This window comes from Vanacampus margaritifer, chromosome 15, assembly GCF_051991255.1.
Source record: "Vanacampus margaritifer isolate UIUO_Vmar chromosome 15, RoL_Vmar_1.0, whole genome shotgun sequence".
In the NCBI taxonomy this organism is placed as follows: Eukaryota; Metazoa; Chordata; class Actinopteri; order Syngnathiformes; family Syngnathidae; genus Vanacampus; species Vanacampus margaritifer.
In genome coordinates, this window is record NC_135446.1 from 10,190,907 (window position 1) to 10,214,194 (window position 23,288).

General features: G+C 41.4%; 1 protein-coding gene across 4 annotated transcripts in view; it reads right to left on the reverse strand.

Moving 5' to 3' along the window:
• Nucleotides 1-23,288, reverse strand: part of nav3 (neuron navigator 3) — a 254,657-nt gene that overhangs the window by 147,218 nt on the left and 84,151 nt on the right. The window contains exon 1 of one of the 4 annotated variants that reach the window (XM_077543323.1): nucleotides 3,424-3,624. The exons of the other annotated variants lie outside the window; for them this stretch is intronic. Coding sequence (XP_077399449.1) covers nucleotides 3,424-3,537 — 114 coding nt within the window. The 5' untranslated portion in view covers nucleotides 3,538-3,624. Of the gene's footprint in view, nucleotides 1-3,423; nucleotides 3,625-23,288 lie in introns of those variants that run through there. 4 annotated transcript variants of the gene reach the window in all.

Here is a 23,288-nt window from a genome sequence, read left to right on the forward strand (position 1 = left end):
GATGCCTGAGACTGAAAAAAGCTGACAGCGCCGAGCGATTCGTGGCACATTTTCCTCTTCTGATAAAACACAAAAGTTCCAAACCCCCTCCCCACCCCACCCTTTTATGCAGCACACAGCTGTCGGGAGAACTTTCCTTCTTATCTGCAAGTGGCCTGATAACAAAAATCAAAGGAGCGACTCAAGGTTGAACTGTTGTTTCCTCACTTCCCCTCTCTGGAGTGCTTCACCTAAAGCCAAGTTGATCCTTCTTCCCATTCGCAGTGTTGAATTTTTCTTTGCACGAGAATAGAACTTTCATCGGAATGCTTTCAATTAGTTTCCATCTTGTTTGATGCAGTTGAATGATATTAGAGACGGAGAGCCTTCAGAAACAGGTCTGGGAACTCCAGTTTGTGAGAGAAGACAGAACAGTGGGTCACAACCCATTCATCAATCATCAAGTCGGAGAGAGACGTTCCTGCCGAAAATATGATGTGACTCCATTTTACCCAGAATCCATTATCTGCTATTAGACTGGGAGGATACACGCACACTGGATTCTAGATGAGGATGTAATCACCGCACTCCATTGTTTGAATACATTTGCGGGCATTAAATCCGCTTGTGCTGTGTAGCTGCCATTATGTCTTTCTACCACCCGAAAGCCCCACAGCCATTACACATGGGTGAATTCTTCATTCTCATTAAAAAGTGTCAGTTTACACTGCCGTATTGCCTCTGTTCTTTATTAGAAGCGCAGTTTTCCAAGTCCAAAGCGGGTAGCTTGTTAAAGACATTTATCAGAAGTGGTAACGAGATATATTTGCAGTATAACACATTGAAGTAATGCCATTATAGGAATGAATTACACGTCTGCCTATTTCTAAATATACATTGTAGAGTAGCTTTTAAAAATATATATATTAGTGGGTTGCGCTTATCTTGGCATCATATTTCTCCAAATACAGGGTGATCCAGCAGTCACTATTCTCTTGTTTTTCCTCTATTTCGTTTCAGGAATAATTCCGACAGACTTGAGACGATTAGCATTTGACATCTTTGGCTACACAGCTTTTATAATATCACTTTCGATCCCAACTGCAGTTGAGTCCAGTTTAACTCTTTCACTGTCATGGACGTTAAAAGACGTCAAGTAAAAACCTACGGAGGGCCGCCAATGACGTTAAAAGACGTCATCCAATTTTTTTTTTTTTGAAACAGGTGGAGGAAAGCCTTGGCCAGCTGTGGTGAAAGTTTCAAGCAGATCTAGTTAGCCTAATGACTATTTTTGGCCCCTAGATGGCAGCAATGAATCTCTTTTGACAAGATTGGGTAGGCGTCAGGAGAAGACGTGAGGCAGAGCTAGAGGGGACAATGGCTGGGGAAGGGAAGAGAACATGGTGACCGGTTGCAAGCAGCTCACGCTCGAGCAGTTGTTTTCAAAGACGAAAAGCATCGACCAACGCTAAAGAGCACATTGATGACGACGATGATCATCATCGATGATGATGATGGTGACTCCGAGGTTGGAAGCATTGACGTGGCAGTAGAAGACGTGAGGCGGAGCTAGATGGCTGAGGAAGCGAACAATGGCGACCGGTTGCAAGCAGCTCACACTTGGGAATTTTTTTCAAAGACGAAAGGCATCGACCAACGCTAAAGAGCACATTGATGACGACGATGATCATCATCGATGATGATGATGGTGACTCCGAGGTTGACACCGAAGTTGGAAGCGTTGACGCAGCGGCTATGACGACGTCATAAAGGTTCACCGGCTAGCCATTCTAACACCGGAAAATGCGGAGCACAACCGAGCACGCTCAGGCGGACGTTCAATCGGTGAAGAGTACCTCCGAGTCCAATGCATATTCATCGGAGCAGTCGTCTGGCAGTCAAAGAGTTAAAAAGCTAGCCATGACACGTTTCTCAAAACAGGATCTGTCTTTGACAAACCATGCGGCAGAAAAGCTGCTACTTTCACCACTCATCAAAGGCAGAGCTCCTAAATTGGCATTTGCAAAAAGCCAGTGAAAGTCCATCAGCATCGACAAAAACTTGATTGAAAGATTATGATGCTCAACGACCTGAAGTCGTGCGCGTAAAACTTTATCACTCTCTGAAGCATCCACTGAGTCGAGATTTTTGTGGATGCTGAGATCTAGAAGCCGTTTAGACATAGTTCTGGTATTTATTTTTTTTCCCGCATGGGGGTCACACATCGGGTTGTGGAGTACAACACGACACCATGTCTTTCAGAATGGAGCCGTGTTTAGCCATGAATATTAGCTGGCTTTATCGCTAAAGGCAGTCTGTGTGTAGCAGTCCCTAGAGGCTAGTAGTAGTAGGCTGAGCTGAGTCGTGGGATCAGTGCAGCATGAGTTCAGGTTGATAGCTTAATACTACTGCATACACAAGCCTCTGAAGTTGCGCCGTACTTCCTGTCCAATGAGTTGACCTTGAGAACACACGGATTGCATGAAAGTGTGTGTTTCTTTATTGTGTGCGGATATAGTGCTCAAGTTCCACACAATAGTGCAGGGCCAAGTCAAACAAACGTGAGCTTGGGATTTTGCACAGATTGGCATGAATACGTTGAATTTTCATTTAATTTTATTGTGTTCCTTTTCAAATGGAAGGATAGTCCAACAAATTCAAATAGCAGGGATGCATGAAATGAGCATTTTGTTTTTGGAATGGTTTGGAAAGCGCTACGATTGTTTTTTTCTTAGAATCAACTGCAACTGGATATAACAGAACGATAGCAAAGCAACTGAGACAATGGCAAGAGAGGAAAAGTAATTAGGAATTATATTATTTGTTGTAGACTAGTCAACCTCGCTACTCCATGTCTATGGAGGACAAAAACTGCCCAAATAAAAAATAAATAAATGACAAAATAAATAAATGAATAAAAACGCGGAAATTAAAAACGGATATAATTCAAAAATTAAATACAAAAATAAATGTAAATAAAAACAACTATAAACATACACACACACACACACATATATATATATATATATATAGATAGATATTTTTTCTCAATGAATAAATACAAGTAAAAATAAATGCTAAAATAAAAACGAGATTCCAAAAAATTATATATATAAAAAATAAATGCGGAAATAAATACAAAAACAAATATAATTAGAATTAAATTAAATTATTAACACTCTGCGCTCACATTTATTTATTTATTTCATGCTGCAAACGCTCTGTCAGGTCGAGATGTTATTCAAATGAGGGGGGCGGTCCTAAGCGTGACTTGGGTTGAGCTTTGTAAGCCATCAAAAGTGAAAAAAGTCAGGCTTGAATAAAGTTGTGAGCAGTACCTATCAAAGTGGAAAGAGAGCTGGGGAATGATGTCACTGCACACAAAGTGGTCCAAGATGAAGCTGTGGTGGGCGCAGGTTTCCCCGTTCTGCCGCTGCATCTTACCTGTTTGGTGTTCAGGTCTTCTTTAGAGTGCATGTTGGGGCTGCCAACCGGTGTGGCAGGTGCACTGCGACTGCCCCCCAACAACGCAGCGCGCACTGATGACAGCCACTTCATGACCAAAAACAAAACAAATGACAAATTCCCGAGCGGTTTCTACGCCTGGAGCATGTCGCCGCCGTTCCGCATCGCACTGCTTACATGCTGACACAGATCCAACAAGCAACAATACACACTAATCTGAAAAGTCTACACATACCGCCACCCCACTTGCCACTGTAGCCTAGTGACACACAATCCTTCCTCCCCCTCCATCACTCTGCTGCCATCTGTCACTTTCCCCTGTCACTTTCACTGCTATGGCGCCGCATCGCTTTATCTGAGACGTACATACGAGCGTTCCACAGACACGCACGGCTCCTGCCGCGTCACGTGGCTATCAGACAAGGCCGAGGGATTGATGGGCATTAATCCAAAGTTAGTGCTTCGTACCCGGGATGTCGTGCACATCACTCACTGATGGGACGGATGATGGACGGTCACACAAGGATGGATTGCATCATCGTTACACTTGATTGTAGCGTGTGCATGTTTGATTGAGGTAGCGGGAAGAAGACACCGTCCTCTAGTGACCAAACATATTGAGCAGCACCAAGTGCTTTTTATTTTTTATTTTTCTTTTTTTTTTTTCTGGAGAGCTCAGTATTGTTCATTCGGTAATTTTACCGATTTGACATGTCATCATCATTGCTCTCTTTTTTTCAAATTTTATTTTATTTATTTTTTTATTTTGTATGTGGGTGAGAATGTGTATGTGCGTGCGTGCGTGCGTGTGAGTGTGTGTGTATTCATTAGTTCACCTAAAACCTATTAAAAAATCCCATACCGTTGACCTAAACCGAACACTTCCAGCCAGAGTCGTGAGGCCGTCAGGAGACCCGAGGAAGGACCAAAGAAAAGAAAGGAAAGTGAAATCCAGCACCGACCAGACACCACCCACCAGGCCACCAACCAGAGTCCTTCACCAACCCCAGAAACATCAAAATTCCCAAAAATCAGCAGCAGCACCAAGTGCTGTTGGCATTAGTATTATTATTATTATTGATGCAAAAAGTGGTTTTATTTCACTGAATAACCAGTTCAAAGGCAGATGCTTGGCTGTAAGTCATGCCAATGAAATTCTATATACACACCAAAACAAAATAGGAGTGTAAAGAACTGTTAAAGTCTCTAAATATGGCAAAAAGTCACCAATTTATTTACTGCTGCTTTTCGGGCCCTCATACAACCTAATATGCTCTACAGAATGCAACGTTGGGTTTCAATCAAGTTCCCTCTGATCCCTACGTACAAAACAGCTCCCATGCCAAATTACATGTATAACAGAAACAAGAAAAAGTAGCAGTGGCAGCAAATTGCATGAAACTTAGAGTCAAACATACACTTATATTTAAGCCCATATGAGCAAAGCACGCTCCCGGCCCACAACACAGAGCTTTAAGTTCTTGAAATGACAATCCCGCAGACGGCAGTGCCCTGTTAAACCGAATGTCACAGTGTTGTACCACTTTGAAAGCGGATAATTCCCAGAAGGGCTCGGCGAGAGGTCGACTGGAATTATGGCCGCTTGGAAGCCGCCTTTTTCCGAGTGGGAAATGCATCTCCGCTCGGCCTTGTGACTGTGAGGGGACATGGGCATATGCGACGGACAGGCGTTCGCCCCCGCTGGTGCCTGTGTGATACTGGTGGGGACAGGGGCCGCCATTAATCTCTTAATCTCTGGTCTCAGTGTGCCATACGGATGTAAAGCGGTGAGTCAAACGGTGAGGAAGCAAAAGTTGTCAGACAAAAGCAGTTCGAGTGCAGATCAGTTAAAAAAAAAATGGAACTGGATCTTGAATGTTACTTTCAAAATCGAAACCAATATGTGGATCAGATCAGGGTGAAACTCGGTTTTATGTTTGAACAGTGTGTCCTTTACTCCTAGCGACGGACTGGCATTAAAATATAATCAACAAGTGAATCAAATGGTAGCAGTTTTGCCCGCTGGCTAGCCTCAGGGCGAAGATGTTTGACATATTCCCAATCACAGTGGGGGACATATTTTTGGGTGGTACGAAGAACCAATTGGAATGATCTTCACACAGGATTGTAGTAAAAAAAAAAAAAAATACACAGGCGTAGACAGAAGCAACACATGGTGTGAAAAATAATTAGTATTCTGCTATTAACTCGTTCACTGCCATTGACAGCTATAGACTTCAAAAATTCATTTTAACTATTTCTTATTAGTTTGACATATTTTTCCCTTTTTTTAACAAGAGTATGAAAACCTCTAATTTTTTTTGTACATTTAGAACAGATATAAAATTTGTGATTAATCGTGAGTTAACTAGTGAAGTCATGCAATTAATTACGATTACAAATTTTAATCACCTGACGCCCCTCATTTTTAATAATCTTTTCTTTAAAATATATTTTTTTAATAATCTTTTTATTATATAAGGAAAAGATTATTAAAAATGAGGGGCGTCAGGTGATTAAAATTTGTAATCGTAATTAATTGCATGACTTCACTAGTTAACTCACGATTAATCACAAATTTTATATCTGTTCTAATACAATAAAAAAAAATCTAGATTTTCATACTCTTGTTTACAGAAGTGGGAAAAAATGTTAAACTAATAGAAATAGTGCAAATTAATTTTTGACATCTATAGCCGTCAATGGCAATGAATGAGTTAATGGCCTCTGATGTCTAGCTAATAAAAACAACAGTGATTAAAAGTAAATGAGTGAGGAAGAAAAAAAAAAACGGATTTATGATTGTTTGGAGCCGCACATTTTAGAACTCCTCCACATTCTTTCCTGCTCTCACATCCCTCACATGTTGCTGCTGCTCACTTTTTGATGCCCAGATGCGTCGCTCATCGCTTTTATCCAGCTCCTGGGAGCGACCCTCCAGAAATTGGAAGAGGATTTTAGCCAAAACATCTTGGTGGGAGAGAGAGAGGCATTAAAGCAAACTCCCAGAAGACAGAAAAAGGGGCTTTTCCAAAGTGGGGCCTGATACCGGAGCTCTGCTGTGGGACGCCACAATGCAATTCAGAACGACTACAAAACACTCAAAAGCTCTTACACATGTTGGAGTGCTGAGACGCTCGCGTCCAAATCAGCTCGGAAAGCACATGGGGCTTGTTTTGATTGAAAAGTCTTGTGACTGTTAGCAAGATTAAACACAAACATTGAGAGTTGGGTACATTTGGCCAAGGAAGAAACAGTTTGGCGCATCTCGGATAAAAGGTGCCGCTTGAGGAATGCACAGGGTGTTCCAAAATATTCTGTAGTCTGATTATATGTTATTAGACGATTGTCGCTCAAATGATCCAAGGTAAAATTATGATGTTGATGTTTTGTGGAATAACTTAAATGTCTCTGTTTGTTATTTGTTTTTGACACAATTGTGACATTATGCTTTTTTGTTTTATTGACATTTTAAATGTTCAAAATAAATGAACTGTTATTAAATTGATTTCGCAAAACCCTTCATTTGAACAATTTACCGTTGCGGCCTTCCTGCACTGTGGCCAGTCCATGACACTGTGGTGACCTTCCCATCCAACACATAACATTTTTCACCCAAATTAGTCTCATCTTGCCTTGGAGGAGGTCTGCTATCTACACTCTGTGCACCACACCAGTTAAAAGGCATTCTTGCAGCATATTTTGCCTCCCACTAGTTTTTGGTTCTCTCACATTCATTGGCTATTCCGGTACAATTCACATTTTGAAGATCATTTGAAATATGGGATGTTCTGTGTTTGACCAAAACAAAGCAAAGATGAGTCATTTTATTTTCCCACAGAACAAGTTCCCATCATCTGTCCATCTTTGTTGATAAACGTTGTTGCAATCATTTAAGAGGAAACAGGCAATAAATGATGGCGCAATAAATTTGCTTTATCGCCTCGTGACAAACGCAACACCCTGCGCGTCAGTCCCTGAATGTTTTGCGTCTGCAATGTAAATCACTTAAAACGTGACAATATTGACCAGGCAAATGGGCCGCTCGGATAGAACATTCCAATCTAACGTGACCTTGATGAGGAAGAGGAGAGAACTGCTGGTGCAGTGGAGCAAAGCTTGGCCGCAGTTTTGGATGGCCCCTCTCATCCGCTGCCAAAAGATCCAAAGGGCCAACGGGACCTTGAGATGTTTTTGTAATATATTTCTGTTGGAATGAGACACATGTAAACAATTACGGAGCAAAATGCTGGTGATCGCTGAGAGCAATCCGGAGAGGGGAACGAGCTCCCCTTCTGAATTCTCTCCAGAGTTTTTGGCATTAATTGACACGCACACAAAGGAGCGTCTCGTGCATCGCTGCGCCATGTGCGTGCGTGCGTTAAGACGACCGCAGTGAAGATGGTCAGAATTAGCCGCATGCAGACAAGACACATGACATGGACACGTCTGCGAAACGAGTCCACCAGTCCACCGATCTGTAGCGTGCGTTGGCACGGCTAAATTTGCATATGACACTGATAACAGTCGCTTGCCTCAGTGGCTCAGCTGGCGGTAAAACGTTGTGAGTCGGCAACGTGACGTCCTTGTTTTGAGTGTACGCCACTCGACGTGCTCTTTGCGCATGCGAGTCGCGTTCACATTAGATGTCGCATTTGTTTTCGTAAGATCGGATTCAACAAAAAATACGAATTGGGCATCACGCCCTGCAATATGAACGTAGCCTAAGTGAACTAGCCAACACTCTAAAAAACAGTTGGGTCAAAAATAACCCAACTATGGGTGAAAAATGGACCAATCCTCTACTTGGGTTGATTTGACCCAACTTTGAGTCAAGAAATGGTATTAGTGCAGTATCCAGAATTAAGCATATAGGAAGCAATTTGTAGAATTGTGTCAAAAATATGCATTTCAAACCCAAAGTAAAAAACTACTGTTCCACCGTGACAACACCGAACCAGCTCACAAGGCCTCAAGCATCGGACAGTTCCTGGCCAAGAAGAACATTGCCGTGCTGGAGCAACCTTCTTATTCGCCTCACATGTGTGATTTTTTTTCCCCCTCTTTCCCAAGCTCAAGGATGTCTCAAGAAGACCCATTTTGAAGACGTGGACGACAGCAAGATGGCCGTGATTAGGGATAGTAATGATATCCAAACATCACAATACGATACGATAATTATCATGTTATTGTGGGGTGGTTGGCGTTACAAAAATTGGTCACAATATTGTAAAAAAATGAGTTCATACTAAAAACACACACACACTCTCTCTAAAAACAGTTGGATAAAAAATGGACCAATCCTCTACTTGGGTTGATTTGACCCAACTTTGAGTCAAGAAATGGGTCTGTCAGCATAAAACAACTCATAAATATTTGTCAGATCCTTTACCTGGGTCAAAAAATTGGATCGTTTTGTATAAAAAAAGAACACAGAAAGTTGAGTCAAATTGACCCATAAAGTGGATCGGTCCTTTTTTTTTTTATTATCCATAATTGGGTTACTTTTGACCCAACTGGTTTTAGAGTACAAAATATTGTGCTTTTGCAATGCAAAACATTATAAATATTTTGTAGCAAAAATATATTAACATAATATATATATTGACACGCTTACTTGCTAATGCAAGCACACATTGTGTTCCTACACATTGACTCTGTTCACAAGCATATTATGTGCCCCCTCATTTAACCATTAGCATGGATTTTAAACAAAGGGCCAAAACATGCCTTGTGAAAATTAAACTGCACTAAAAAAAAAAACTTGCCACCAGAGGGTGCTAGAACTGCACAAACGGAAATCAACCCAACTTTTTTAACAGATGTGCTGCTTTTAATATCATGACATGACGACGACGATATATTGTGGCAGTTTTAATATTGCAATATCATGATATTGGCGTTATCGTTACATCCCCAGCAGTGATAACAATTGTCTGGTGGATTATAGAAAAAAAAAAACAGAAGAAAAAATGTGTCATTTTGTATAAAAGAACCCAGAAAGTTGGGACAAATTAACCCATAAAGTGGATTGGTTCATTTTTGATCCATAATTGGGTTACTTTTGACCCAAGGTCAACTGCGCTCACCCAAATGAAAGATGTACGGTCAACAATCTCTAAATACACAAAAGTTACAAAACTACAGGCGATACCCAAAAAAAGACAGGGGTTCCTTTCATCTCCTCAAGTGGTTGCTGAGCACAACACTCTCCCAGAATAGATTTGAGTAATGACTCCCCCATGCTGCCTGAATAATTCATCCACAATTTTCCCTCAAATCAAAATAGAAGAATTCTCTAGTAAACACGGACTTTCATATAAGTGCGCTAACACAGGCTGGCATCCAGGCAACCAGATGTTTACGACACGGAAGTACGAGGCAGAGTTGACTGACACTTGGTGTGTGTTGGCAGGACTTTTAAAAGACAAACAACCCAGTGGAGGACACGAGCCGGCTCTATTACAATTGCCAAAGACACTCAGCAGGAGGCGCGTATATCAACCTATAAAAGCATTTGAGCTCACAGTTGTCAGCGGTAACGGGGCGAAGTGTCACAACAGAGGACAACAACACTGCTGCATTGTTTCTCTGCCAACTTGCTTCCTGACACGCCAAGGTAAAGGACCAATCACGTCGTCTGGCAGGTTTGCTTTTTGTTGCGTTGAAAGAATGTGTTGTGAAGAATGTGCGATGGGCCTTAAACACTCAAATGTTGAACAATGCTCACTTGTTCAGTTCAACTGTTTAAGGCCCATCGCACACCCGAGCGACTCAACGGGACGAGCCCCAAAAAAATGCAGTCGGTGCCTCACATTGAAACACTGTTGTCAAGGAAGTAACGGATTGCCCGAGCGAGAGTATGCCTTTTGAAACACTACAATTTTTGTTGTGAACACTCAAAGCATTTTTAACCTTGCAAATTGTCAATTCACTCTGGTGTATTTTTTCCCCTTTCATATTATTATGCTCCTGCGCGTCATCTGCAGTGGTTGAGTTGAAACAAGTCAGTTTGCAATACTGTGACATTACAAGCCTGCAAATATTACATACAGTTCCTAAACACAGAGCCAAATGAATCATAGTCATTCTTTTTGCCACATTCCGGAAGCAACAGACAAGATGATGTTGTTGCAGTTTTAACTTGTACTAAACTTGTACCGTTTCCCAAAAACCTTTTGAACCTCTGCGAGTGTTTTACTGGTAGCAGTCTCATTCTGGCAACCAAAATGGCCTGGCGGACTGAAAAATTTGCACCAATATAGTTTTAAACATGTGGTTGTGTGTCCAAAAGTTAATAGATTTTTAAGTGATTTTTGTGGGCACCCAAAACCTCAGTCAGAGCAAAAACCACGGCAGGAATTTACTGTAGGTGAATCATCCTCTTTTCTATTTTGATCACTTAATCAAGGAGGCAGGGATTCCCGGGTCTTTTTAGGCCATTGGGGTATTTATATGGCAGGCAATTGCCAATCAATCAATCAAGAACAAAAAATGCAACATCTGTTGTGGCTTTTGGTGAGGGCGCGCCAATCGGCCCTCAAAGCTAACTCGGACTCTTTTATTGAAACCATGAAACAAAAGGCTGCATTTGGTGCTGGGATCGAAAAATGAAAGGGGATTAAAAACATCATAAAAATGATCCTAATCCACTGGCTGGTCGCAAACAATCAGATGTGATGTCAGTGGTGCGCCCAGGCAAACAAAGGCTCATCAGGAACATACAGGGTGTTGGGTAAATTGGTGAATACGCGCTCGCACGCACGTGCGCACGTTAAAATAAAATAAAAAAATTAAATTAAATTAATTAAAAAAAAAGAGAGAGCAATGATGATGACATGCCAAATTGGTAAAATTACCGAATGAACAATACTGAGCTCTCCAGAAGAAAAAAAAAAAGGAACATAAAGGGCTCATAATCCTTCCAACTGTTCAAAACAGACACCATCATTATATAGCTGCCATAAACAAACAGCCCGGAGTTAAAACTCCAACGTGTTATACAGTACGTATCACTCAACTGATCACTAAAAAAAAAAATCATGACATGAACTTTCTTGTCAGTACTATTACTGTATTCGCAGAATCGAGAGATCACAAAAGCCTCTTTCAACAGTCCAGTTAATTAGAGAGCCGAGACTCAAGAGCAGCTGTAGTGCGGCCCAACAAAAGCAACGCGCCGAGACGCTACGAGCCAAGATGGATGCTGATGCTGGTCTGACAGACCGCTGTCATGAGGTCACAGACTAAACAAGGACAAACCACTCACTGAAACCTGTCCAAGTGTGGTAACTACTGTTGGAAAAACATCTGTTGTTTTGCAACATGGCTGGCTTTTTCGTCTTGTTTGCTTTGAGGTGGTATTAAATTTGAGATGCTGAATGCGGAGGTCCAACGGGGCATTTTGGTGTCGTTGGTGGAAGCAGTTGCAGAAGTTTCCCAGCTGCGGGCTGGAGCTGTCGGCCCCGCACTGTAGTTTAGGGCTTGTGACTGGAACGTCATTAAAGCGCCATTTGCAAGGTCAATGTCTGGAAAGCATGCGAGCACCGTGTGCCAGATCCCAATGGAGACGTTTCTCAGGAATCGTGGTTCCTTTTTCCACTTTGTTCCCACAATGTGCGTTTGCCTTTTATATTCTGCATTTTAGCTGACAGAGAACCAATTGGACCGGCTCTCAACAGGGTGGGCGGGGCTCTGCATCAGACAAATATCAATGATTGACAACAAATTTAGACACTTTTCCACAAAAGCAATTAAGACTAAAACCTTATGAAAACCAAAGCGATATTCTCCATTAGGAAATAATGTAAATCCGATAAGTCTGTTCCAGGCATCCACAAATATGAACACAAAAATACATTTTAAAGAAAAGAATGATCAATTCACATAGAAATATGTGTATGACTAAAAAAAAGTAAATTTAACATCACTTCTAAGTTCTAACTTGATTGAAGACTATTGATGGCAGGAAGGAGGTTGAGAGTCGGGATGCATTTTCTGGGTTCTTTTTTTAATTCAATATTGTTTCTCACCTTCTTGGAACTTCTGTGGTAACAAGGGTTCAACAAACGGCAAGGCAAATTCCACAATACAAGTTTTTGGTGTTTTTGTTTTGTTAACAACTCAAGGCATTAACAAGTTTCCCAGTGTGCTGCGCAACCCTTGGGCAAGTTGGGGCTACATAGACATAAATCCTGTCAAAAGTCAGGCCTTCAAAATAAGAGCACTCAAGTATGATAAGTTTCAACAGCCTTTTTTTTTTTTTAACACATGGTGACTTATTTATCAGTCACACAAATGATTGTTTCTATTTTGAGAGTGTCTACCATGTGGCTTAAGAAACTCAGTCAAAACTGGATTATACTGCATGCTTTTATTTTGAAGGTGCAACTTTTACCAGGCTGTAATGCGTTGATGTCGCAGCGCAGTAAAGCTTGCATTGTGGAATACACAATGACTGACTTATGTTGAACTCTTAATTAACACACAACTTAGGAAATGTTTCGGATGAACATGTTAACGATACCAGAAAATTAATAGCACATTAATTTGAGACAAAAAAAAACCAGCGGCTGCCTGAAAACCAAGACATAATTGAATATATTGGCTATAGCTGTACTTTTCCTCTTTTTTTTTCTGAGAGAGCTCAATATTGTTCATTCGGTAATCTTACCGATTCAACATGTCATATTCATTGCTCTCTCTCTTTTTTTTCTTTTAATCTTTTTTTTTTTAAATGTGCGTGAATGTGTGCTCATTAATTCACCTAAAATCTATTAAAAATCCCATACTGTCCACCTGTACTTTTCCAATTGAAATCGTGCAAATTCTGCAAAAGGATGAGCTGCCATTGTCCTTAGAAAACTAATGAGTAACGGACAAGTACAACGGAGATTGTACATAAAAGCCCTTAATAAGGTCACTATTGTTAAATAACTGTCACTAAGTCACTACAATGTGCTTTCTCATTCCACCATCGAAAATGCTGCTATTAAGCCACAATGAGGTCACATAATGCTCCCTCGATCGATTCCCACGATTCCCACGTCATTCAATACCTTGCATGAATTCATCCTTAGATTTACTGTCAAAACTATGAGCACTGTTTTGCCAAACAGCATTTTGCAGCCGTCATCCGATCGGACGGGAGCGCGGCACACAATGCACTCTCCACAGATTAGTTGGCAACCACGGATCAATTAGGTTGATGGAACGAGGAATCTCCGTCAGACGTCGTGAACACTTTGTCATAGTAAGCTGTCATTGCATTGCATGTCTTGAGAATAATTACCTGATCGGCCGTCAAATGTGATTCCTTTCAATTGCATCAAGAACAGGAAGTATGCCGTCTCAATTCAGAGAAGTCAAATGGTTCGAGTCCAAAAGCATTCAGGGAAGTGCGGTGGCCTGTGAGTCAATACCAGTTTATTTAATCATGTCTTGTTTATATCATTCACTTCGTAAATTGGGGGAAGGAAGGTAGGCTGCCGGGTATAAAAAAAACGGTAAGTGTACACATTAAATGATTTCCGCAAACATACTCAGCACCACACAAACAAAGATGAAAAAGGATGACTAAATGTTTACAGTTTTCTTTCAACACAAGTTCGGGAACCGTCGACCGTCAGGGAAGGTTTTTTTTTGGCGCGCTCGCTCTTGGCATTGTGAGAAGAGAGGCCTTGCAGTTGTTATCTGCGGTTTGTTACTCGTTCATTTTGCGGCTGTCCTTCGCTGAACCGCTGTGCGGGGACGGCTGAGTGAAGGGCCGTGAAAATGTCAACAAAGCGCCGGCCAGAGTTCTTCCTGCAGGCAACAACGGCTGATGAAGGGAAAAATGATTCTCTGCAGTAGAGTTTTTTTTTTTTTTTAAACCAGTTTACAAAATGCTTTAGTTTAACTGCTGTGCAAATTAGGCTGCGTTACTTTTCTATAGTGTACATGTGTGTATTTGTCCTCTTTTTGTCTAATCTTCCTCTGGGGAACATGTAGCATAACATTTGAACTAGCTCCACCTTGCTGTTAACTTGCGTACTTAAAGCGTTATTAGAAAAACTGACAATGTAAAAATAAATACAAAAAACAAATTACGTTGCTCCACTCATTTCATTTTTTCCATATTCTCCGCACAGATAGAAACACCACGTTCAGCTTGACAGTGGCCCAAAAATGTATTACATTGGGATTTGCAATGAGAGTCAAGATGGACGAACACGTCTGGCAATACATCTGGTCAAAATATCACGTTTTGTTCTTCTGCTCCCTTGTTATTTAAAACGCTTCCATACGTCTAAATTGGCAAGAGATGTACTGTATAATAAATACTGTGAGATTTCGTTTTTTTTAAATGAGGATTTACAACTGCCATCCCTTTAATTTAATTTACAAGATTTTTGTGGGGCTGGATTAGCATGTTAATTAGAAATGTATGTTGAACAATGTCTGCTGAGTATTTCTCAGAGACAGTTTTGTTACAGGGCATACTGACAGATGGGACTCGAATTTGCATTCGTCCGCCGAGAGCTTACCACTCCAGAATATTTGATCTCAGCGTATTTGGTTGCACTTTGATGAATTAAAAATCTACAAGGCTGGTCAACACGCGATTCTCTCGCTTAGTTAAAGCAAATGTATTTGAAGAAATGTCACTCCTGGCACGTTAAAAAGAATCCACTTGAGCGGTCCGTCTGATGGCGTTATTAGCCACCTGACACGACGATGCTCACCGGTGCTGCTTGATGGGAGGCCTTGATGTTATGAGTGGATCGAGACGAGTGACATCAGCGCTTTAGAGAGCGTACTTGAGTCCCACCAAGTGAAAGGACTAGATGGGATTTGGTGTCGACTGTGCATCCATCGAGGATTTTGTCAGTTGCCTACGTCGTTCTCAAACCGATCTATTGGGGGATTATTGTACTATATCAAAGGAAGAACACGCTTCATTTTGAGTGATATCCAACATAAAATGGCAAAGACTCAAGGTCAAAGCTTTTCATGCTTCCAGACAGCCCTAGACTGAAACATTCTTCTCAATCGTTTTTACTCATACAGTCAGAATTAAACTACATGAGAAACAGTAACAGTGATGTGGAGATCCACAACACTTATGCTTAACAGTAAAGAAAAGTATTTAAGTTATTGGCACCAGATGTACTAATATGTTGTGGATCCAATTGTTTCCAGTTGAGCTGTCAATCAAGAGGGCTTCAATAAGAATGAGCCTGACTGGTCTGAGGTCTGCGACATTGTTGTGGTCTCTCCAAGCAGACCTGCAAGCCTTTGAGAGGATGACGCCAATGAATGACTGGCATTGGCTTTATTCAGGAAAAAAATAATAATTCCAATTGCAATCAAGGATGAACAAAATGGCTGCTGTGAGTTGTGACCCACTCCCGGTGTTCAGTGGGTTATGAAATTGAACTTGTGGGACTCTCCAGCTGCAGAAAACTGAAGTTGATAGTAAACTCTGAATATTTATTTTTTTCTAATAAAAGACTTTGCAAATGCAGTCCAGCACATTGCATATAAATGTATTGAAACCAGTGAATGTAGAGCGGTGCATGAAGTGCCACATCAAAACGGGGAAAAAAATGTCCAAACCACACAATGCCTCAGCTTGTTTTTCCTTCCTAGAGAATGCAAATCACATCCAGTACAATAGATGCAAATATAAAGTGTGTTCAAATCAGAAGAGGGTAGCAACAAGCTATGTTGACTCAAATTACTTAAGTTACTTTTTTGGGGGTATAAATTGTTATAAAAATGTCTTTTTAATACTACTTTTACTTGTTGATTTAGAAGAAATGCAACTTGCAAATTATATTGTGCTAGATTCTGCTTGCTTTAGTTGGATTTTTAACTCTAGATCATTTTTGGGGGGGTTGTGCAATCTATTTAGTTTTGGCAGAGAGACCTAATTAACGCGTTAAAGAAAGTTCATTTAAGACCCTGCACTATTCAAAAAATAAATCCGGGGTTACTCAACAGTTACCCAGTACCTTTTCCACCCAATGACTATGTTTTACCTGAGTCCTTTTTCTAAAGTAACGGTACTCTTACTGGAGTACAATGTTTGGCAACTCGTCCTGGCTCTGGTTCTTTCTAACCACATCAAATCCTGACACGGTCACTCTAAGTGGTAGGAAGAGAACATGATGTTTCAGAATTCAACTTACGCAAGACGAGAGTATTTTTAAGTTAGGGTTCCTTTGTGTGTGCATACTCACATTGTTCTTTGGGCGAATGAATGGGGGAAAAAAACACACACACTGACCTAGATACTGCACCAGCCAGCTTCTGTTCTGCTGACCAACAACTGAAAAACTACAAAGCAAGCAAATGATACAATAGTATTATTTGCGCTCATTCACACAAATTATAAAGTTTTATCTTACGTACGTGATGTGAACTTTAAATGTAACTACATGCGTGTTACAAGTCATATTTGTAGCAAAGTATGAAGATTTACAGGGATGCTGCATCCAAATTAATTACAGACATTCACAAGAAGTTAATAGTCAATATTAATAGCAAGGCTCGCGTTCATCTCCATTGCTTGTCAGCGACTAACCTAAATATTTACTCCACAATGCAGCTGTGACTTTTGTCACATGCTCGCCGCATGGAGGAGGGAGGCCTGCAACTCATTTAGTGTCTTGGCCTAATTATTCCATTGATGGACTGACTTATTTTTTTGTTGCATCATGTGATGATTTGCTAAACAGATTAGAAGGATTAGCTTCGTCCCATGTTTACAATTACTGTACCTAAATATGCAGAGAACCACGTGAAGTTCAACACTGTAAAATGGTCCTGAAGCTAACTGATTGCATTGTCACTGGCGACGTTTAAACCCCACACGTGTGCTCCACTAAGTCATTTGTCATATTCCATGTAATCCTTCTCTGTTGAGTTTACAGGTAAAGAAAAATAAAATAAAAAAATTAAAATAAATAAATAAATAAAAAAATTAATAAAAAAAAATATATATATATTTTTTTAAATAAAATAAAAAAATAAAAATTTAAAAAAATAAAAATTTAAAAAAATAAATAAAAAATACACAAATACACAAATAAAAAAACATTGCCGGACAAAATTGTACACAACACAACATTCATTCAAAAGTGTTAAGCTTTTGAGAGAAAATAGCTTTTGGGTTGCTTCCCCTTTGGCTGCCACATTACAAGCATCGAAAAAGTAGCTGCGGTAATTCCTCAGGGATGGTGTTTGCTCACTGAAGGGAAATGGTTGAGGAAATTACCTGCAAGCAGGTGAAGAGGGAAGTGTCCAAACAGGGTTCAAAAGCTCAAAAGATTCAAAGCTGCTGGCCAAAAGATTTCACTTTGCATATGACCAAAAAAAAAAGAAAAAAAGAAAAGCTCATTAGCTGTGGTTCGCGTAGTACATACATATTTCCTCATTGTGATGTCTTGTATGTGTCCAAATTTCCATTTCACAATATTGGTGTGCATATGAAGGCTGTGTGAGGAGATAATCCATCACGCTGAGTGCATTGATGCATTGGAGGCACGGATGGCTGCTCATTGAGTGATATGCATGTGGTGAGAGAGAGAGAGGGGGAATCTGATTACGGTTAGGGTTGAGACCTGTGCCAAACCACCACAAACATAAACACACACCCATGCCTCATGTGCCGTGTGTGAAAACAGAGTTTTATCTCTCTGCAAATTCATTCCGGCACACCTGACTGCATTAGCTGGCGATTCAAAGCACATTCCCTCCCACCGGAGATAATGAAGCCCAATTTCCAATTTAATTTCCAACCTATCTTTGCTCTTTTTTTTTTATCACTTCTACAAGCCCTCTTTTTGTCCAGCGTGTGATCCAATTAACGAAGCATACGTCCAAGGCAAAAGTACGGAATAATAGTGCTGGGTGGCTAATTTGATTTTAATCAGAAAACACAAACATAGGGCTTGATGAGACATCGTTTTTCATGCGGTTCAAGCCGAGCAAATCAGATTGCCATCGCTATTCAGCAAAGCACAACAGTCCCTTGCCTCATTTAAAAGTAAGAATGATAATCAGCACATGGATGGCAATTTGATGGGACTGATTATGAAATCATCATGTGCCAACACGATATAGAAATTATTGTTTATGTGCTCCAACAGATATTATATATGCTCACATCTGCCAAGAAGGTCAAGTTTTCACTCGTGATCGGGGATGCACCAACACATTGCAAACCTCTATAGATATACACGTGTGGGGGTTCAGAAGGCAGGCGTTCAACAAGGTTGATGAGCTTTGTTCCGGCCACGCTTCCCAAACTCTACCTGACCCAAGGAGCAACCAGCATGAATCATCAGGGATCAACAAACCGAAACAGACACCACTAAAAGTTGCTCTCAGCACTTTATCAAACAGGAATTTAAACACTAATCTCCTGCCAAAAAGTGTTATTGTTTTACATGAAAAGGCTTAACACTGACACGCGTTTTCATCATGAAAAACTCCGAACCTGGAAGACGAGGAAAAGGGGACAAGAAATCCCAAATAGAAAAAAAAGAAGAGAAATTGTTGCTTGTAGGTGGAGTGAGGGAGGGAGAAAAGTTTCTAAATATGACTAAAAGCTACATCCCTTCCTCACTTCCTTCAATTGTACTGAACTGTATCACCAAATACACGAGTCACTGAAGAGCTATAACTTTTGTGTCAAAACATACTCCTTGTGTTATTCCCATGCTTAACACACTCGTACGAGCCTTTCGGTGTGAAAACGTCCGTGATCACTCGTTGTTTACGCTTTCCCAGCCAATTAGCCTGTGGAAGAGCGATTTCAGCAAAGTAGCGTTTCCAGGGAATTTTCGCGGGCCAGCATCAACAGCCGGCAACAAAATCAACTGACTCGCCGCTCTTTGATTAATGGATGAGCTGCGCAGTAACAAAGTGAATGTTAAAAGCACCATTCTGGTGGTTTGACTCAAAGTACATTTCAACCAAAAATCATACTGAACGCCCCAGTGAGGATTGGAATTTTTTCCCGGCATCAAATCAAATAAGAAGTTTAACCTGAGGTCAGTGCATAAAAGCATAATTAGTAAATGGAAAGGAATGATAAAGTGATACGTTAGCCGCACAGCTGTAGATTTTCCCAATGAAGTGTCCAGTGAGAACACAGTCTTTTCTTGCTCCTTCTAATTACTTACCTGAGCTAGAAAAAGCAGAGGGGAAAACCCCAGATGTGCAATTGGCCCACCCGTCAACAGATGGCAGTGTTCAGTCTGAGATGCTGCATAGGGAAAGAGAACATCCCGACTGCACTGATGGATCTAACCTTGGGAGACGAACAACAGACCGGGCGGGGCTGCGGCCTCAACCTCTTCTCTCCATATTACCACCATTTAGTGTCTCTTAGCCCGTGAGACAAGTGTTAAGGAATCAGCTGGTGCTTTTAAAAAAAAAAAAACATATGAAAAGAGGCTGCAGGGGAGACAAGAGACCTATGAGAAAAGGAGGAGCAGGACACAGACGGAGGAGGAGGTGGAGGAGGGCGCCACAGATTGCGGATGCCGGGGAAAAGGTCAGCTGCCTCCTCAGCACTTCTCTTCGATCAACTGTGAGGAAACGGTGGCCTGGATAAATCCACCCCGGTATATATTTACTGGCATGTCGAGCATTTCATCTCTGGCTGTATAAACGGGGGCTCCTGTGGGGGCAGAGACGCTCTTACGGAAGAAGGCGACGGCTCGGGAAAGTGGAGAACTCAGCACTACACTAGTGCACTGATGTTGTGATCCAAAGGGAGTAGGAAATAAGAAAATATTTGCAGATGCCACCACTTATTAAGCTATCTTGCACAGGCGGCTGAATGGCACTGAGAATATTAAAAAAGTGACGATTCAAGGGTATTTTCTGAAGGATCCAAATCTTTTGCTAAGCTTGCTTGACTAAAATAACACCACTTGCAGAGAGCAAACAAGAAGCGGTATTTCTGCATATTTACCCTTCCAGTTCAAACTATTTGAATCAATTCCTGACCAGATTTCATTCCGTTGCACTGAGAACAACAGTGCCTCCCACCCACTCACTCCACACTGAAAAGATGCTAGTAAATATTCTGGCTTAAGCAACAGTAACCACAGAACAATTCCCACTCAGCATAAAACATGCGTATAATAGGGTCTCCTCGATGGTCAGTTTCCAGTGCCAAAACCACAAACCTTGCTACAAAAAGTACAATATGTCTTACACAAAAAAAAAAATGTCCCCCTAATTTAACACTGTATTTCATATAAAAGTGAGAAAAAGCCTAAAAGACACTTTCTATCTGCAAATTCATACAGAATAACCTCCTCAGTCAAAATGACGACAAAGTTGGGATTTATTTGTTGCTGACATTCAATTGGAAAACAATTTCACGATCAAAGCTCATCTTTTATTTAATTTCTTCATTTTATGATAGCGAGGCTGGGATTTACAAGTGTGTATGCACGCGTCTCAGGTGTGTGCGTCTTGGGATATAAAATGCAGATGATAGTAAAATTTCACTGGGGAAGAGCAAATCCTAATCCGGATACATTTACACCCTAAATTCTCATATTCCATGAAAATATATAAATTTATTACCAACTGTCTATTCTTTTGATTTTTTGCATTTCTGTTGGCAGTACAAGTGGAGTTTCTATATATATTTTTTGGCCCAATCAGATTTCAAACGTCAATGCCAAGACATTTTAATCCGACCTGCCCATTGCCTTAAGAATCAGTCGGGTTGGCTGATATCATTAAATTGCAATCGGACTGTTTCTTTAACCAATGAAGTCATACAATTTTTTTTCCGTCCTCGGATTGGTTGATCAGAATCCCAAAGATTTACATTCTATCTATCTGCAGTTGCACTCCCGTCTTCGAGTTGACCTCACGTCTTCCCACTCATGTCTCAATTTCCGCACGTAACGATGACTCATTCACATTTTTCCAAAAGGAGGAAGAAAAGACATGAGTGGGAAAGGACACAAGGGTTAGAGTAGCAGAGAGGTGAACCTGTGACTGGTCCACCGCTGGCTGCTGCGGTCGGGATTATATGAAGGACGCAAGAGAGAGACGAATGACCGCTGACAGTTTGGACAAACACTGCTGTGTTGCGATTCTAATGGTTTTGCGGACGTCCCTGCGCTTTGGGACGGCGGCGGAGACGAGAGAGGAAACGTGCTGGTTTGCAGGGTTACAATTTACACCGTGGTCTCCGTCCCAGATCCCGAGTTCGTGACCCGCCTTCCCAACAAGCGACTTTTTGAGTCGCCTCTAATTTGACGGGCTCGTATTTTGGCCCTAATCTTTAGCCGTGCTCCAGGGCAGTTTTCTTTGCCGTTGTTATTTCAGCGGAACTAACAAAACGCATACTTAACTTGTCACTACTATGAAGCTTTAACAGCTCTCTTCCAAAAAAATGACTGAAAATAGTGAAAAATGCAGTTTGATTAAGATTGCAGAGCTGCCTGCTCAAAGAAACACAGAGTGTATAATTTATAGCCGCTCCATGACATTGGGAAAAACCTCAAATAGCATACCAATTAAGTTATTTTCTCTGGTTTTCGGAGGCCCCGTGATTATTTGGGATGGAGGTGGTGCAGGGAGGTCTGAGGCCTGGAGATGCTCTCCTTTGGACCTGGCGACCGCCGCCATCTCGGGTTGCTTATTCCGAGACGTCGGTGTGTTTGTGTTACTGGGTGTGTGGGGGCTCCGAGTTTGCTTGTGTATCTTCGAACGAGTATGTGCGCGGCGGCGGCGGCGGCGGCGGCGGCGAGAAAGACGCGCATTCTCCCCTGTCCAAACACAAGTTACCGTTAATTAGTGATCCCGGGGGGCTTCTCAGGGTCTCTGACGGCGGGTGATTGACAGCCACTGACGCCACACAGATGTGGGAGGACGTGGGAGTGCGTGGGTGCTCGCTGAGCGCTTGTTTTTCAGCGTTAATGTTGTGCAGAAGTTAAACATTGCGCATATGATGGTGACTTTGCAACATACAGTTTGCCTCCATAGCCTGGGTGATCACCATTTGGAGTTGCAGCCATCAATGTTCTATTCTGCTTGTCTTCATTAGCATTAGCATTAGCATTAGCTTTCCTTTCTTTTCTTTGGTCCTTCCTCGGGTCTCCTGACGGCCTCACGACTCTGGCTGGAAGTGTTCGGTTTAGGTGAACGGTATGGGATTTTTTTAATAGGTTTTAGGTGAACTAATGAATACACACACACTCGCACGCACGCACATACACATACTCACCCACATGAAAAAAAAAAAAAAAAAAAGGAGAGCAATGATGATGACAAAAAGGATGATAAAATTACCGAATGAACAATACTGAGCTCTCCAGAGAAAATAAAAAAAATAGCATTGCAGGTTAGTCGACAAGCCGGGTTTACTGATGTTTAAAGCTTGAGGTCAACTAATCATGATACATCCAAACAACAAGGTGTTGTTTTCAGTATCATATCCTCGCCCTTCCTGTCTTCAGTCATACTCGTGAAATTAACTTACAGTGAAAGCGATCGTAATAATTGTTTTTTTTTTTTCAGTCCTTCTGCTCAAGCTCAAAAACGACACGCTTCCATTTTCCTTGACAAATGCTGCCAGAGGGGGAGAAGTGGCAGACTGCAGCCTCACGTGATTCTTGGCGCAATCATTTGCCGGCTGCCGCTGCCAATCTGGGCCCTGTCGGGGGACCCACCTTAAGGAAAGGGGGGGGGGGGGGGGTTATAGCCACCACAATAGGAGTCACAGATGGGACGCCATTCAGTTGTCTTATTCAGATTCATTGACTCGTGTTGACCTCGCGGAAGTTTGGGGGTGGGATCTCCCCAGACTTCATTCACAAATT